This window comes from Pagrus major, chromosome 1 (assembly GCF_040436345.1).
Source record: "Pagrus major chromosome 1, Pma_NU_1.0".
NCBI classification, from domain to species: Eukaryota; Metazoa; Chordata; class Actinopteri; order Spariformes; family Sparidae; genus Pagrus; species Pagrus major.
Window position 1 is genome coordinate 2,108,748 of NC_133215.1, and position 19,025 is coordinate 2,127,772.

The 19,025-nt window shown below is 40.2% G+C and overlaps 1 protein-coding gene and 1 pseudogene across 1 annotated transcript; both read left to right on the forward strand.

Annotated features, from left to right (window-relative positions):
* The first annotated feature begins 499 nt into the window (after positions 1-499).
* On the forward strand, positions 500-14,038 carry LOC140997888 (NLR family CARD domain-containing protein 3-like). The gene is made up of 4 exons (XM_073467940.1): positions 500-503; positions 535-1,229; positions 12,801-12,881; positions 13,841-14,038. Exons 1-4 carry the CDS (start codon positions 500-502, stop codon positions 14,036-14,038), a joined length of 978 nt encoding a protein of 325 aa, XP_073324041.1.
* A 31-nt stretch (positions 14,039-14,069) lies between these two features.
* The window catches only part of LOC140997940 (protein NLRC3-like), a 9,317-nt pseudogene continuing 4,361 nt past the window's right edge, over positions 14,070-19,025 (forward strand).

Below are 19,025 nucleotides of genomic sequence, written 5' to 3' on the forward strand. Positions count from 1 at the left end.
GATGTAAAATGTGAAGCTGTTGATAGTTGAAATCATCGTACTTTATGTTCTCTCTGCAGAGTTCAGCAGGTTCTCAGTGGTCAGTCTGTCCAGCAGCATCCAACAGACCTGGACTCCATATTTAAGGTGTGTAAATGTCCAACAACAACTTTACTTCAGCTGCAAATGAAATGAAATGTCTCATTTTACATTTGAAGTTTTACTCTTTTGCAGCATCTTGAGGAGAACGTTGTCACCTTTGTGAAGAACGAGCTGAAGAAGTTCCAGAAGGTTCTGAGTCCAGATTACCCAGAATGCTCAGAGAGGCAGAGTGAGGATGAGGAGGTGTTGGATGGTGAGGAGGAGGAGCAGAGGAGGAGCAGCAGAGAGGCATTTCTGAAGATCACACTGAACTTCCTGAGGAGAATGAAGCAGGAGGAGCTGGCTGACTGTCTGCAGAGCAGTAAGAGGACTTTCCTCAATAAACTGTTTTCTTCTTCACACTAACATCCACTCACTGATGTGTTGTGTTTTATTCAGGAACTGTTGCTGCAGTTTGTCATCAACTCAAATCTAACCTTCAGAAGAAGTTCCAGTGTGTGTTTGAGGGGATCGCTAAAGCAGGAAACCCAACCCTTCTGAATCAGATCTACACAGAGCTCTACATCACAGAGGGAAGGACTGCAGAGGTCAATGATGAACATGAGGTCACACAGATTGAAACAGCATCCAGGAAACCAGACAGACCAGAAACAACAATCAGACAAGAAGACATCTTTAAAGCCTCACCTGGAAGAGACGAACCAATCAGAAGAGTGATGACAAAGGGAGTGGCTGGCATCGGGAAAACAGTCTTAACACAGAAGTTCACTCTGGACTGGGCTGAAGACAAAGCCAACCAGGACATACAGTTCACATTTCCATTCACTTTCAGAGAGCTGAATGTTCTGAAGGAGAAAAAGTTCAGCTTGGTGGAGCTTGTTCATCACTTCTTCACTGAAACCAAAGAAATCTGCAGCTTTGAAGAGTTCCAGGTTGTGTTCATCTTTGACGGTCTGGATGAGTGTCGACTTCCTCTGGACTTCCACAACACTGAGATCCTGACTGATGCTACAGAGTCCACCTCAGTGGATGTGCTGCTGACAAACCTCATCAGGGGGAAACTGCTTCCCTCTGCTCACCTCTGGATAACCACACGTCCTGCCGCAGCCAATCAGATCCCTCCCGAGTGTGTTGACATGGTGACAGAGGTCAGAGGTTTCACTGACCCACAGAAGGAGGAGTACTTCAGGAAGAGGTTCACAAAGAAGAAGCAGGCAACCAGAATCATCTCCCACATCAAGACATCACAAAGCCACCACATCATGTGCCACATCCCAGTCTTCTGCTGGATCACTGCTACAGTTCTTGAGGATATGTTGAAGACCAGAGAGGGAGGAGATCTGCCAAAGACCCTGACTGAGATGTACATCCACTTCCTGGTGGTTCAGTCCAAAGTGAAGAATGTCAAGTATGATGGAGGAGCTGAGACAGATCCACACTGGGATAGAAAGAGCAGGAAGATGATTAAGTCTCTGGGAAAACTGGCTTTTGAGCAGTTGCAGAAAGGAAACCTGATCTTCTATGAATCAGACCTGACAGAGTGTGGCATCAATATCAGAGCAGCCTCAGTGTACTCAGGAGTGTTCACACAGATCTTTAAAGAGGAGAGAGGACTGTACCAGGACAAGGTGTTCTGCTTCGTCCATCTGAGTGTTCAGGAGTTTCTGGCTGCTCTTCATGTCCATCTGACATTCATCAACTCTGGAGTCAATCTGCTGGCAGAAGAAAAACAAACCTCCCGGTGGTCTAAACTATTCAGAGACAAACCTGAACCAACACATCTCTACCAGAGTGCTGTGGACGAGGCCTTACAGAGTCCAAATGGACACCTGGACTTGTTCCTCCGCTTCCTCCTGGGTCTTTCCCTGCAGACCAATCAGACTCTCCTACGAGGTCTGATTACACACACAGGAAGTATCTCACAGACCAATCAGGAAACAGTGAAGTACATCAAGAAGAAGATCAGTGAGAATCTGTCTCCAGAGAGAAGCATCAATCTGTTCCACTGTCTGAATGAACTGAATGATGGTTCTCTAGTGGAGGAGATCCAACAGTACCTGACATCAGGAAGTCTCTCCACAGATAAACTGTCTCCTGCTCAGTGGTCAGCTCTGGTCTTCATCTTACTGTCATCAGAAGAAGATCTGGACGTGTTTGACCTGAAGAAATACTCTGCTTCAGAGGAGGCTCTTCTGAGGCTGCTTCCAGTGGTCAAAGCCTCCAACAAAGCTCTGTAAGTGAACAGATACTGTATCACACATGTAGGGGTTTTCTCCACTAATGAATCTCCTAATATCAAATATCAATCAAATAAGAGTCCAAAGATTTAGTCATCAGATTGATTAGTTGATCAGTTGAAAAACATTCATATTGTTCTTTTAGTTGTATTGTACATCCACAGATGCATGAATGCATCCATGAAAAGAAGAAAACTGTCACTTTTTAGTTCACGTCAGCCTAAATCCCAGAGATATGAGTATAATTGAGGACATTTCATTAATTGTTGACAGATCTCAGTAATATACTTGAGACAACAAAGACTCAGTCAGGGCAACCATAGAAATGTGATGTGTTTTATATTGTATAATACAGAAACAGTATCAGTGTTTGTCTTTGTCACTAACTCTCCTTCAGGCTGAGTGGCTGTAATCTGTCAGAGAGAAGCTGTGAAGCTCTGTCCTCAGTTCTCAGCTCCCAGTCCTCTAGTCTGAGAGAGCTGGACCTGAGTGACAACGACCTGCAGGATTCAGGAGTGAAGCAGCTGTCTGTTGGACTGAAGAGTCCACACTGTAAACTAGAGACCCTCAGGTCAGGATTCAGCTTCTGTCCAAGAGATAATCCTTTAAATGCTAGTGGATATACAAGTAAAAGTCTATTCAATAAATATACCCAACGTGTAGAATTTAAGTATGTAGATTACGCTGGTACCAATTATTCTGAGTAATTTTCCTGGGATGTTTTTTTGACCAAATTTACAGTTTTAAGTCTGTTTAGAAAATATACCCAACACCTGTAGGACTTACCAGTGTAGATTTTTACCAAAATGTTTTCCTTGACCAGATTTAATAGATGTAAAAGAGGCTATTACAGAGCATAACTAGTGTACATCACATGTGTAGTGCTGTTCTCAAATAATGAATGTTTTGGTCGAATTAAAGTCCAAAGATTTAATCAAGGAATTAATAAATTGATCAGTTGAAAATCCTGCAAATTGTCTCTTCAGTTTCACTGTAAATCTCCAGACCAATGTAGCCATGAAATATGTAAGAAAGATTTTAAATAAAAATAAAGTTACTTGAAATTTTCATTAGTTGTGATTAGATCCCTGTAATATGCTGTGGTGATTTTTTCAGCTATCTCAGACATGCTCTATCTCAAGACTTGGACTCAGGAGAAATAATGAGGCCAGAGAGGGATCTTCAGTTCACTGCAGGTTTATTACCTCCACAACAAGAAGAACTGACCAAGTTGACTCGAATTCAAGTGAAGCTGCAACATAAAAACAATGTCTTAGACCGTCATCAGGATCACTCTGTGCATCATTGAAATCCACCTTTTGCTGACAGCTTGACATTTTCTTGGACATGTTTAACAAGAGCTTTATTTTCCCAGACTTGGTGGACAAAAGAATACTGACCACCTATCTCTGGTTTCCTGCTGACGGGCTGTAGCTTGTCCACAGATCTCCATTTTCATATTACCACCCTTTTTTGTTTATCTTCTAGGGCCATTTGAAGAATGCACTGGGTGCTCTCATTAACATGCTATTTACACCTTTTCCTGTTAGTAACACACATTTGGCTCAACCAATCCTTTTTGCTGATGCTAGTGAGACATGAGTCTGTTTCACAGTAACATATTAGGTCAGTTTGTTCTTCTTTGTTTAGTCTTACACAATATTTACAGTTCAGTGAACAGGTTACTGCCTTCAGATATTTAATAAATACACTAATAATTCAGAAAAAATACTCTTGTCACCTTAGACTATAGAGACTCTGTCAGGGCCACCATAGAAATGTGATGTGTTTTATATTGTATAACACAGAATCAGAATCAATGTTTGTCTTTGTCACTAACTGTCCTTCAGGCTGAGTGGCTGCAATCTGTCAGAGAGAAGCTGTGAAGCTCTGTCCTCAGTTCTCAGCTCCCAGTCCTCTAGTCTGAGAGAGCTGGACCTGAGTAACAACGACCTGCAGGATTCAGGAGTGAAGCCGCTGTCTGTTGGATTGAAATGTCCACACTGTAAACTGAAGACTTTCAGGTCAGGATTCAGCTTCTGTTTAAGAGATAATCATTTAAATGTTACTGAATATGCAAGTAAAAGTCTATTTTAAAAAAACATACTGTGAGGATGGCTGTGTGGCAGCTGGATATTTAAAGCAGGAGTCTGAGGCAGAGGTTTGGTGCAGACCAAAACCAGGTGTTTATTTTCACCAACATTTAACAGATATCAGAACAACATTATGATAAGCTACATGGAGTCCTGGCAGTGGCAGTACTGGCTGGAAACTGGCTGCTGTATATAGCCTGCCACTGCCATTAACTTCTACCCCTCCCACAGTATAGGGGAATCTGCGCCACACCTGATAGCAAACTAACACAACAAACACAAATACATCAGAATACATCTAGATTATACTAATATAAAGTATTCTACCTGATCTTATTTTATCTAACACCATACTAGTCAATCCTAGCAATCCTGACATACAAACTAAAGTCCCAGACACCCCTACACCAATCAACAGATGGTATCTCCTGGAACCTTTAAATTTGTGCTTCGTTGCCCTGGGGACTCTTTTTCCCAGAACACCCTGAAGAGGAGACACAACAGGTGAGTGAACTTTCATCCAAACGTTACAGCCAGCCACAAATCATTAAACTAATATGTTGTATGTAGTGCTTTATACCATTACTTCATTATGTTTAACTAACTGAGACAAACTGAATGTGTGTTTTTCTTACAGGCAACATTTCACCACTGAGGAGGTATCTACTTAACAGCATCAGCAAAATGTAACAATTTCAATAAAACAATTCAATCTTCTGGCTTAGTGTCTCATTCTATTAAATGTTAACATTGTGTTACACAGAGTGGTAATGAAATGACCTTCATTACACATATACAACATGTGTAGGATTTAACAGTTTAGATCACACTACAAACCTCTGTCGTACCAATTATTTGGAAATTTTCTTATGTTTTTCTTTGACCAAATTTACAGTTATAAGTTTGTTTAGAACATATACCCAACATCTGTAGGATTTACCAGTGTAGATTTTTACCAAAATGTTTTTCTTTGACAAGATTTAATAATTTATAGAGGCTATTTTTTGCACCAAAGGTCACGGTATCTGCAGATATTGGTGCACTTACAGAGCTTAACTAATGTACATCACATGTCTAGAGCCATTCTCAACTCATGAATTTTTTGGTCAAATTAAAGTCCTAACAATTTGGTAAAGAAATTGAGAATTTGATCAGTTGAAAAACCTGCAATCATCTCTTCAGTTTCAACTAAAATCCATAGATAAATGCAGCCATGAAATATAAAGAACAATTAAAATGAAAATGAAGTATTTTTAAATGTAATTTTCATTAGCTGTTGTTAGATCTATGTAATATGCTGTGGTGATTTTTAGCAGCTATCTCAGACATGCTCTATCTCAAGACTTAGACTGAGAAAAAATATTGAGACCAGAGAGGGATCTTCGGTTCACCGTAGGTTTATTACCTCCACAAAGAGAATAGTTGACCAAGTTGACTTGAGTTCAACTGAAGCTGCAACATTAAAACAATGTCGTAGACCGTCATTAGGATCACTTTGTCCATCATTGAAATCTATCTATTGCCAACAGTTTTACATTTTCTTGAACAAGATTAACAAGGGCTTTATTTTCCCAGAGTTGGTAAAAACAAGAATACTGACCACTTGTCAGTATTCTTGAGTCTGTTTCACAGTAACATATTAGATCAGTTTGTTCTTTGTTTAGTCTATTTACAGTCCAGTGAACAGGTTACTGCCTTCTGATATTCAATAAATACACTAATAATTCAGAAAAATACTCTTGTCACCTTAGACTATAGAGACTCTGTCAGGGCCACCAAAGAAATGTGATGTGTTTCATAATGTATATGACAGAATCAAAATCAATGTTTGTCTTTGTCACTTACTCTCCTTCAGGCTGAGTGGCTGTAATCTGTCAGAGGGAAGCTGTGAAGCTCTGTCCTCAGTTCTCAGCTCCCAGTCCTCTAGTCTGAGAGAGCTGGACCTGAGTAACAACGACCTGCAGGATTCAGGAGTGAAGCCGCTGTCTGTTGGACTGAAGAGTCCACACTGTAAACTGGAGACTTTCAGGTCAGGGTTTAGCTTCTGTTTACATGATAATCCTTACAATTTTACTAGATAAACAAGTAAAGGTCTATTTAATAAATATAGCTAACATGTAGGATTTAATAGTATAGATTGCACTAAAAACAATGGAGGTACCAATTATTCTGAGAAATTTTCTTGGGATGATTTCTTTGACCAAATTTACAGTTTTAAGTCTGTTTAGAAATATAGCCAACATCTGTAGGACTTACCAGTGTAGATTTTTACCAAAATGTTTTTCTTTGACCAGATTTAATAATTTATAGAGGCTATTTTTTGCACCAAAGGTCACGGTATCTGCAGTTATTGGTGCACTTACAGAACATAACTAGTGCACATCACATGTATATGGCTGATCTCAAGTAATGAATGTTTTGGTCAAATTAGAGTCTGAAGTCACGGTATTGATAAGTTGATTTGTTGAAAAACCTGCAAATTGTCTCTTCAGTTTCACTTTAAATCCCCAGATCAGTGCAACCATGAAAGAGACAGATTAAAATTAAAATAAAGTATTTTTAAATGAAATTTTCATTAATTGTGGTTAGATCCCTGTGATATGCTTTAGTGATTTTTTTCCTGGCTATCTCAGACATGCTCTATCTCAATACTTAGACTCAGGAGAAATAATGTGACCAGAGAGGGATCTTCAGTTCACTGCAGCTTTATTGCCTCCATAACAAGAACAATTGACCAAGTTGACTCGAGTTCAACTGAAGCTGCAACATAAAAAACAATCTCCTAGACTGTCATTAGGATCACTTTGTACATCATTGAAATCCATCTTTTGCTGTCAGTTTGACATGTTCTTGGACAAGATTAACAAGGGCTTTATTTTCCCAGACTTGGCGGACAAAAGAATACTGACCATCTGTCTCCACTTTCCTGCTTCCTCAGTGCTGTAGCTCATCTAGGGTCTCCATTTTCACATCATTATAACTCTTTTTTGTGTGTCCTCTTTGGACGTTTTCAAGGATGCACTGGGTGCTCTCATTGACATGCTTTTTACTCCCTTTCCTGCTAGTAACACACATTTTGCTGATTCTAGTGAAACATGAGTCTGTTGTACCGTAACCTAACAGGTAAATGTGTTCTTCTTTGTTTAGTGTTACACAATATTTATTATTTACAGTTCAGTGAACAGGTTACTGCCTTCTGATATTAAATAAATACACTAATAATTCAGAAAAATGCTCTTGTCACCTTAGACTCTGTCAGGTCCACCATAGAAATGTGATGTGTTTTATATTGTATAAGACAGAATCAGTATCAGTGTTTGTCTTTGTCACTAACTCTCCTTCAGGCTGAGTGGCTGTAATCTGTCAGAGAGAAGCTGTGAAGCTCTGTCCTCAGTTCTCAGCTCCCAGTCCTCTAGTCTGAGAAAGTTGGTCCTGAGTAACAACGACCTGCAGGATTCAGGAGTGAAGCCGCTGTCTGTTGGACTGAAGAGTCCACACTGTAAACTGGAGACTTTCAGGTCAGAGTTCAGCTTCTGTATAACAGAGAACATTTTAAATGTTACTGGATGTACAAGTTTAAGTCTGTTGAAAATATGACAAGCTATCTGTAGCAGGGCTCCAGACTAACTTTTTTCGACTTGTAGCATTGGTGCTCCTGACTGAAAATTTTAGGCGCTCCACATAAATCATCAAGAAACACAATACATTTATATTTTTTACCGTCTGAACCGTATTCATCATAAATATTTTGGGAGGGAGGCTGCAGCAGCTCCTTAAACCAAAAATTATTCAAATAACAAATAGTTTAAACTGTGTTTAAATAATGACCCATCATTCTTTAAGTCTTCATATTTTTTACGTTTTTTTTTATTAGTTTAGTCACACTCTGTCTCTTGATAGTTGTGGTCCAAATTGCTTCCTGTGACTCTTCCTTGAGTACAGAAGCCCTGAGAGGCAAGTGAGAAATATTTTTTTTAAGTGAGAAAAAGTTCTAAATTAAAATGTTTCATGTGTGAAACTAAAAAAAACATTTTTTCATGAAGTAGGCAACTGTTTGCTAAGATGAGCACAAAATATGAACTTTGTATTAATATGTACGTTTTTGTACAACTTCTTGTGCTGCCTGAGTGGTCAAATTTTATTCTGGGAATTCTTAAAAGGAAAGAATAGATGAAAATAAATTATATGTAAATCTGTGTGTGTGTGTGTGTGTGTGTGTGTGTGTGTGTGTGTGTGTGTGTGTGTGTGTCTGTCCAGGCTGTCAGGCTGTCTAATCACAGAAGAAGGCTGTACTTCTCTGGCCTCAGCTCTGAGATCCAACCCCTCCCATCTGAGAGAGCTGGACCTGAGCTACAATCATCCAGGAGACTCTGGAGTGAAGGTGCTGTCAGCTGGACTCGAGGATCCAGACTGGAGACTGGACACTCTCAGGTAAGAACAGACATCAAAAGCTCACACACTGTTTCTCTGTCACACTGACAAGCTGAGGACTGTTGGTTCACAGTCTGAACCAGCAGCACTGCTGATAACAGTGAAGACAGTAACTGATGAGATGAGAGTCCCTGTCCACACTGAGACTGACCTCCTGACTAACATCACACCACCATCTGCTGTTGATCATTTAATGACACTGTAACACACACTCTGTTTGACAAATCAAGTCAAAAGGTTCTCAGTAGAGAGAGAGTCGTCTGCTGAGCAGAGCCTGGGGACAAAGTATGATTTGTCTCATTGAACAAAATCAATAAAGTTGACTTGAAAACTTGATTTTAATATACTGATTTTACTGACTTGAACCATTTATGTTATCTAAACTATATATTTGAATTCTTATAGTTCTCCCATCTTTCAGTTTTAGTATTTTATTGTCTTGAATTTTGGGATGTTTCCTTTTTTGTCTGACCTTTTTTAATTGTTTAGTTAGTGTTTGTGAATATTTGATGTAAAGCTCAGCTGTTTTGTCTTCATGGTGATCTGAGTGAAGCTTTATGAAGATCATTGATGAGGAAGCTTCTGAAGGTTCATCCTGACTTTGTTTCTTCCTCCAGGGTGGAACATGGTGGAGAGCAGAGGCTGAAACCTGGTCTGAGGAAGTGTAAGTGTGTGTTCACTTTGACTGATGAAAACAAGGCAGCACATGTTAAAGTAGTTTAAATCTAAAGCTTGTGTATCTGCATTCAACTGTCAGTTTGAAAGAAGATCCACAAAGATGAGTGATTGTGAAGTTTTGATCTAATTAACAGTCAGTCTGTTAATAAAGCAACAAATAAACAATCAGCTGTGTTAGATGATAAACTGCTGCTGTATTGTGTCTTGTTCTCTCCATCAGATGTCTGTGAACTCACAGTGGACACAAACACAGTAAACAGACACCTCAAACTGTCTGACAACAACAGGAAGGTGACATATGTGGGAGAGGAGCAGCCATATGCTGATAAACCCAAGAGGTTTGACTGGTGGTTTCAGCTGCTGTGTAGAAATGGTCTGACTGGTCGCTGTTACTGGGAGGTTGAGTGGAGAGGAGATGTTTATATATCAGTGAGTTACAGAGGAATCAGGAGGAGAGGAGACAGTGATGACTGTTTGATTGGACTGAATAATCAGTCCTGGAGTCTGATCTGCTCTGATGATGGTCGTTACTCTGTCTGTCACAATAAGACAACTACAGTCCTCCCCTCCTCCTCCTCCTCCTCCTCCTCCTCCTCCTCCTCCTCTGTCTCTAACAGAGCAGCAGTGTATGTGGACTGTCCTGCTGGCACTCTGTCCTTCTACAGAGTCTCCTCTGACTCACTGATCCACCTCCACACCTTCAACACCACATTCACTCAACCTCTTTATCCTGGGTTCTGGTTCTGGACTGGTTCCTCAGTGTCTCTGTAGGAGGGACACACACACACACACACTCACACACACACACACACACACACACACACACACACACACACACACACACACACACACTCTGTAAATCACAGTAACAGAAATGGGTTAGTTGTGTTGTCTCTTCTTGGTCAATGTGCTGCACATCAGTGGTTTTAAATCTCTTTAAATATGTTTTGAACGTTCAGATTTCAGTTTTCTGAACTTTGTGATCTGATTGTTTTCTCACAACAATCAGCCTGTATATACAATAAAATCAGGCTCCACACACACATGCATATAGATCATCATAATTATGATCTTTGTTCAGACAGCTTTTATTTAGTTGATTTGTGGTTCATCATTGAAGTTTCTCATTTGTCTTCTTTGAGTTATTATCTGTAAATATGTGTATATGAGTGGATAGAGCTGCTGCTACGTGCAGACGGACCTCCATTACAAAATCTCCCTGTAGAGTCGAAGAGCCAAAGACTTTCTGTCAACACTTCATTATCTCACATCATCTGTCAGAATAAACATTTGACTTTCTCATTCACGTGTCTCTCCTGATTGAAATAACGTCTTTTCACATCACTTTACATTACAGACATTACAGCAGACGAGCTGTATGGAGACATCTGATGTTTAAATCATCTCCAGCTGCTTCAGTTGTTCAGCAGAACGCTGCAACTCTGTTTCACTGTGAAGCTCCAGAAATGTTCTGTGGACTACGAGACTTCACCTGACTTTATATCATCAGCAGGAGATGATGACTGAGCCTGACTTTATATCATCAGGAGGAGATGATGACTGAGCCTGACTTTATATCATCAGGAGGAGATGATGGCTGAGCCTGACTTTATATCGTTTCTCCTTTCAGATTAAAAACATGGTTAAAAGCAAAAAGACGAGGGAAGCTGTCAGCACACAACACTCTGCAAACATTTTGTCACTGACAGTTGAATAGTTGTGTCTATTTGCAGCTTTTCATTAAGTTTTTTTTAAATCTCGACGTGTGAAAATTCATTTTGCTCTCTGTGGAAACAAAACATGGTCACATTAAATTGTATGTTTATTTTCATGCCTCTGAGCTGGAGATAGTCGTGGCCAGAGGCATCATGTTTGAGGGTTTTCCGTCCGTTCTTGTGAACACAATACGTATCTCAAAAACACCTCGAGGGAATTTCTACAGATGAACAGTCTCAAAGATGAACTGATCAGAATTTGGTGCTCAAAGGTCACTGTGAACTCACAACGTGTATTTATATGATAATTAGGACAACAAGGAAAAAGTGATAAAGTTATAACATTTTATATCCAAAAGGTCAAAGGTCAACGTCACTGTGACTTCATAATATTCTGTAGTTCAGGAACAGCAACCTGATTGGTGCTCGGAGTCAAACAACAGCGAGACGGTGTTTGTTCATCTTGATCTTCTGTTTGTATGATTCACAGATTTTGTACCATATTTGAGTTGTAAACTAGTAATACAAACAAAACTAACTAAATACCTGCAGTAATAACTGAATAATGAAATCAGGAAATTTAAACATGTTGAACGTGTTCATCACTTTTTAGTGTCCCCTGGAAACTTGTGTTGTTCTGGAACTCATTTGTGTTCTCTGTTGTTTTGTCTGTTGGCATTTTGACAAATTCTCAGGTTGTGAATCGTAACATCAGTGGTGACAGCGTCCTCTTCATGTCCAGCTGCTGTCCAGCTGCCGTCCAGATGAGAGAGATCCAGATGTTACTCTGCTTCCCTCTAACAAGACCATAGAGTCCACAGGTGCTCCAGCTGTTCTGTGAGGCTGTACTCCTCGTAAAGAAAACTAAACTAAACACACACACACACCTTTATATAGTACATGTTAGTTAGTGTGTTTTCATCTTTGTGTAAATAAGACTTTTGAATCTTCAAGCTGCCTATTTAATATTGTACAAGAGTGAATGTTGCCAACTTCTACTCTGTCAAGAACTCCAAAATCCTTCAACCATTACTAGCTGTTATGGTAATATTGGTTGTAGTTATTTAGTTATTTATTAATCAGAGTTACAAACAGTTTAGTACCTTTTCTGAGACTGATTTGGTGAATTGACTATATTTTCCCTTCTTCAAGGATGGTGCCCCGAGGTGATCTAATGTAAATTGGATCTTGTTATTAATCATAATTAATTATTATCCCTGATAATCACTAATTATTATTGATAGCCAAATTTTACCCAAAACTCCCTATTACTGTTGCATGAAGCACTATATAAATGGTGCCCCGTGTGAGGTGAGCACAACATGACGATGCATTTTAATCCAAGAGGGTTTTTAAAGAGTTTATTAAACTGAAGAGAAGAATTTTCTTCATCATCCTGCAGTTTATCACAAACATTCATATTCAAAAATCATCATTTGGAGATACAAGTGATGACAACCTACTTCAGTGAAGTCCGATCATACAGAGATCATGTTGTTTATGAACAGATGTTACAGTGGTTGTCTTTGTTAAAATGAAGATGTTCTGTTGGGTTTGTTTCACAGATGCAGCTCCAGATGTGCGGACATGACGGCTGTGTCAGTGACGGTGAAGAGAAGATCCAGCTTGAAGAGACGACGTTACAGGTGGGTGTTAATCAGGATTTTAAAAGGGGGGAACAGGATGTGGAGGTAACTCTGTTTGCATTTGGACCCAAGATGACTCAATCTGCTCCTGCTGCCAAATAGTGCTACGCAATTTCTAAAGTGCATCAGTATCAATATAAAATGAGAATGATTTATACTTTTCCTGCCACATACCTGATGTCTGCGTCACCTCCTCCAGTTTCTATTAATAACCCTCCACCATCCTCCACCTTGTTGTGTCTGTGTCTGTTTGTGGGTCCATGAAGCTACAGACAGCCTCAAAGTAACTGACTGACTCACACTGACTGTCGAGTGCCTGTTCAATGTGTGTGCACTCAAAGATGCCACAGTGATTACAAACTCTACATATTAATGATGTTTATTAAGGATCACATCACAGTGAGACACATACATGATCATACTGTAAGTGGGCTAACTCTGATATATCTGATATCTGATAGATTCAAAAGATGCTCTTCATGTTTATGTATATTTCTATATTAATAACTGGATATATGTTCTGTAATTAGTGAAGCATGAAGGAGTTTACAAACTTTCATTTCATTATACAACCCTGTGTTGGAGCCATATGTGGTTCTCTGTCTCCATCATGTGGCCAGTGGAGCACATTACAATAAACAGGAGGAGACACGTGTCAGGTGACAATAAAACAGCCCCATCTGCATTCTGCAGTGTGTCGCTCAAAGGTCCAATAACATGTTTCTTCTTTCATAAATTGAGTGTAAATGGTGAAATCAGTGTAAACAGTGTGTTCAAACAGCTGCTAAATGTTGGCAGGTCAGACTTTAGCACTTTAGACACAGAAGCAGACAGGCTGGTGCAGCCATGCTGCCACAAACTGACACTTTTTACAAGGAAACAAACAACTTACTGTTTTCATTAATGCTGAATTTACAAGAAGGAGAGAATGATTCAGAATTTGTGGTAGCCATTCTCAGTGGACCGAGCAGAGCTCAAGCATGTTCAAACCGGACCGCATCAGCCCTCGCGTGCTGAAGACCTGTGCCAGGTCCACTCTGTGGAGTTCTCCAGCACCTCTTCAACCTGAGCCTCCACCTTCAGAGAGCGCCAGTGCTTTGGAAAACATCCTGCCTCGTTCCAGTGCCCATAAAAGGACGTCCTGTGGCACTGGGTGACTACAGGCCGATTGCACTGACCTCTCACATCATGAAGGTCATGGAGAGGCTGGTGTGCCCATCACAGGACCCCCTACAGTTTGCATATGCAATCATCTACCTGCTGCAGGAAGCCCACTCCTCCCTGGATAGACCCAACACCACTGTCCACGTCATGTTCTTCCACTTCTCCAGCACCTTCAACACCATCCAGCCCAGGCTGCTGAAGGCCAAACTGGAGAACACGCGGGTGGATTCTCCCCTCGTCACATGGGTCGATGAATATCTGACGGGTGGACCTGTGAGATTACAGAACTGTGTGTCAGACCGTCTGATCAGGAACATCGGCGCCCCCCAGGGAACTTTGCTGTCTCCCTTCCTCTTCACCACCTACACTGCAGACTACACTGGTCGGCAATTTTGTTAAGTGGTGCGGGGAGAACCACCTGCAGCTGAACGTGGTGAAGACGAAAGAGATGGTGGTGGACTTCAGGAGGAACAAGCCCTCGCCCTCTCCAGTCTGCATTGGTAGGACAGATGTTGACATTGAGGTACAAATACCTGGGTGTGGTGCTGGACAATAAACTGGAGTGGTCCACAAACACGGAGGCAGTCTACAAGAAGGTCCTGATCTGGCTTTACTTCCTGAGGAGGCTCAGGTCCTTTCATGTCTGTAACCAGATGCTCAGATGTTCTATCAGTCTGTTGTTGTGAGCACCATCTTCTTTGCTGTGGTGTCCTGGGGTGCAGGCATCAAAGTGAAGAACGCCAACAGACTGAACAAACTTATGAATAGGACAGAGTCTGTTGTTGGTTCTGAGCTCGTCACCCTGGAGGAGGTGGTGGAGGACAGGATGCTGACAAAACTGCTGCCAATCATGGACAATGTCTCTCACCCCCTCCACAAAACTCTGGACAAGATTAAGAGCAGCTTCAGCAACAGACTCATTCAACCTGCTGCCCAAAGGAACGGCACAGGAAATCATTGCTACCTGGTGCCATCAGACTTTATAACGCTCACTCCACAACACACAAATCATTTGTGCACTTTATTTATATTTTCAATTATTATTAATGTAAATAAAACTGCACCTTATGTTCCACTTACCTTTACTCCTCGATACCTCAGCATTTTATTTTATGTACCTCAGTATGTTATGTTATTTCATAACTACTTAAGCATTTTATTGTATATAGTACTTTATTGTTTCTATATTTGCCCTTGTATTTTGATTGTATTTGCACTTGAATGTACCTGCTGCTATGATAAACTAATTTTCCCTCTGGGATTAAAGTTATCTATCTATCTATGAGTACCTCTGAGGGTCAAAAAGGTAAATATGTTTCCAAGCAGTCAGAGGGACATGTAGCCTCTGTGTTAAGGTACAATATCAGGGAACAGTGTTTGTTGAGCCAAATACAAACAAATGTTAAAATAAATTTGAAAGTAAAAATATGAATTTTACTCTGAGAAGGTTTGAAGGTTTTAAATGTTTCTTTGAACTTGTAGACAAAGGTTGAGAAGCCTTAAAATAAAAATATTCAAAGTTTTGTAAGTAGATTTTTATGGATATGAAAACTTGTAAAACCAAAGATTGAGTCATTGTTGTGTGTCAGGAGCTGAATCCTGAGTAAAGACTCACACTGAAACAAACCCTGGACCTGTTGTTCATGAGCTTCATTCTAGTGTTTTTCACATGAAGAAATCAGGAGGACGTTTGTTTTCATGTCTCGCCCTCCTGTGTCAGTGTCTCCGTCTCTTACTTTCACTGTGAAAAGACCTTGAGCACTGGTGCAAAGTCTTTTCAAAGTCCAACAGCCTTCATAATAGGACACAGAAAGATCCATGAAATATGACAATAAGAAGACAAAGGCCAGGGCTGCAGGCAGGGAGGCAAATCAGGAAGGACAGCAAGGCCCTTCATTCAACAGTCTGAGTCTTTCATTGTTCTGGGAATTTGACATGTTTCCTCTGTTAATCTGAAGAGTTGTGCAGCCTGACGTATCGGTCTCTTAGTCCACCAACAACAGTTGTTTAATGTAATTATGAAAAGGTGTGACGGATCAGAGAGAGACTGACGTGGTCTCTGTCATTCAGAGAGAATATGGAGCGTAGTTCCTCTGGAAACATGTTTCTGTTCACCTGTTTATATCATTAATATAAAGAATACTCACTACGTTCTACGAGTGAGCTTTGATCTCCATGACAAAAAAAAGTTTCACACATGAAGAAGTTTTTTTTCTCCTCAATGTTTTTACAGAAAAAATCAGGAACTTAGAAAGATTATGAAGACAGAACTTCTGCTTACTTTAGCAAAACGGTCCAGTAACAGTAAACCAGCTTCACTTCTCTCTCCATCTCTAACTTCCTGTCTCTGTGTGACTCACATGATTTCTGCCTGCAGACCAAAAGGTAAATGTGTGTTTTTAATGTGACTTCTTCATGTGTGATTTGTGTCTTTTCTCCTGTAAAGACTCGTGTTATCAGACTGTTTGTGTCTTCATTAGTTTGACACAATCATCGCTGAAGACGAGGCTGCAGCTCGATGTTCAGCTCAGTCAGGAAACAAACGGCCGAGACATTTTAAATCTACAGCACTGCAGCTTCCTCTCAGTCTGACCTGTTTGCTTCTGAATTACACTGAAGTTAAATGAGAAGAGATTTAAATCCTCCAGCTGTGTGTCAGCAGCTTGTTTCTGTCTCTGTCTCTGTTCTGTTTCTGTTTCTTTTGATCGGTAATATCTGCTTAAAGGAGCCGGTTGACATCCAACAAAATAAATAAAATAGAATAGAATAGGATAGAATATTCTTTATTGTCACTATACACATGTACATGAAATTGTGTGTGGCATCCTCTTCAGGTCAATAGAAACAAATAGTGCAAAGTAAGAAAGGTAAACTATACCAAATAAAATATATAGTTAAATATACTCATATATACAGTAAAAAACAGAATAAGAAAAACAGAATAAAAATATATAAATATATACTGTATACAGTAGACAGAGGTAGCAGCTTTGACAATGTAATTGTGCAAAACAGTGGTGGTGCAAGATAGTGCAAGTGTGTCACCAGTTTCTGTGGGTGGGATTGTTCATTATGGGGGTGGATGGAGGTCACAGCTCTGGGGTAGAAGCTGTTTCTCAGTCCGTTGGTGGTGGATTTTATTGTCCTGAACCGTCTGCCTGAAGGCAGCGGTTCGAATAGGGAGTGTCTGGGGTGTGTACAGTCCTTACAGATGCTGAGGGCTTTTTTCTTCAGCATGGCAGCATAAACAGTGTCCAGTGTAGGAAGCTCCGTCCCTTCCTCTGCTCATGAGCACGGTGTGCAGAGCTTAAAGAGGCCAGAGTTTATAAAAGGGTATTTTTGCAAATACTTCAATAAATATTTGTTAAAGGGACATTAAAAGGTACGTAATGTGATACGTACCTTTCTATGAGTAATCCATTGCCTGTCATGGACAGTTCAGTGGGTGGACCCAGGGGTCGAGTTATAATCTGAGCTTTGTTGGTCTCTAGATGAACTAACCCTAACCAACGTTAGGACACAGACAGACAGGTGCGTCCTGAGAGACAGACCGGTTGGTTTTACCCTCCGTCCTCAGTGATCCGATCATTAGTGAACAGCTTCTGGCCCGTCAGTTCACACCTGACCTTAAACGTGTCTTGACATTCGTCTTGTGACCACTTGAGGTCTGATCTCACTTCCTGCTCTACATACAAATATACAGACATCACAGGAAGAAATGTATTTATTACACAAAGAAAGATCTTCATGTGTGACGTTTGCAGAATGAACAAGTCGACCCAAATAGTTCAGAATGTGTTGTGGAGTGTTTCACAAAGTTCATACAGTTTCTCCTGACACAGCAAGTCTCAGAACTGAGTGTTTTTTTAAGGGAGTCTGGTGACTTTCTTCACTTTCTTCTCTCTGCAGAGCAGTAGCCTGTATTAGTTACTGTTTACTGTTTACTGTATTTGTAAAATGTGACATGTTAACTGTCAGTGTGTTATATTCTTTAATACATTTAGTGTAACAGATGAAATCAGTTCAAACAGCTGCTGGGAGGTAAGATGCACTTTAAACATGAACAACAGACAGGCTCTTACAGTGATGACACGTTTCACAAGTAAAGAAACATAATGTATTTTATTTAAAGCTGAATTTACAAGAAGTGTATTAAGTTTCTCCTCGTGAGGCAACAACTGGTAAAATCATGCACTTTGTTAAGGGAGTCTGGGATATGACTGATACTAGTGACTTCACTTCATTACTTAGTCCAAGTCCGTGACTTTAACACACGTACACAGCTTCTCTTTTCTCTCTGTCTCTAACTTTCACTTCTGTCTCGGTGAGACTCACATGATTTCTGCCTCAACAAAAAGGTAAATGTGTGTTTTTAATGTGACTTCTTCATGTGTGATTTGTGTCTTTTCTCCTGTAAAGACTCGTGTTATCAGACTGTTTGTGTCTTCATTAGTTTGACACAATCATCGCAGTAAAAACTGTTGAAATGTGTGAGAGGTGTCGAGCTCGTTGGTCGACAGGATCAACCGGTGCAAATAAGGAAGAACAACGAGGCCATTCATTGTTTTCACATTTTCATGTGAATTGTAAAATGTTCAGTCGGACTCAACGTCCCGTTTGTCTCCTCAGGAAAGATTTACCAAGCTGGCATTTTAACGTCGAGTCACTGTTGAATCAACGTCAGGTGCCAGTGTTGGATAACCATTGAATTTTGTTTAGATTTTGCAAATCTAATCAATGTTGAAATAGCAACGTCATTCCTACGTCACATTTCTCAACATAGGTGAATTCGCCAACATTGAATCAGTATTGATTTTAGTTTAGATTTTGCAAATCCAATCAACGTTGAAATTTCAACGTCACTATAAAGTCCTGCTTTTCAACATAGTTTGACACACTATATATTTTTGTTACTGTTTTCACAAGTATTGATGTGTTCAACAGTAGCTCCAGTAACACCAAACACCTTGAAATGGATAC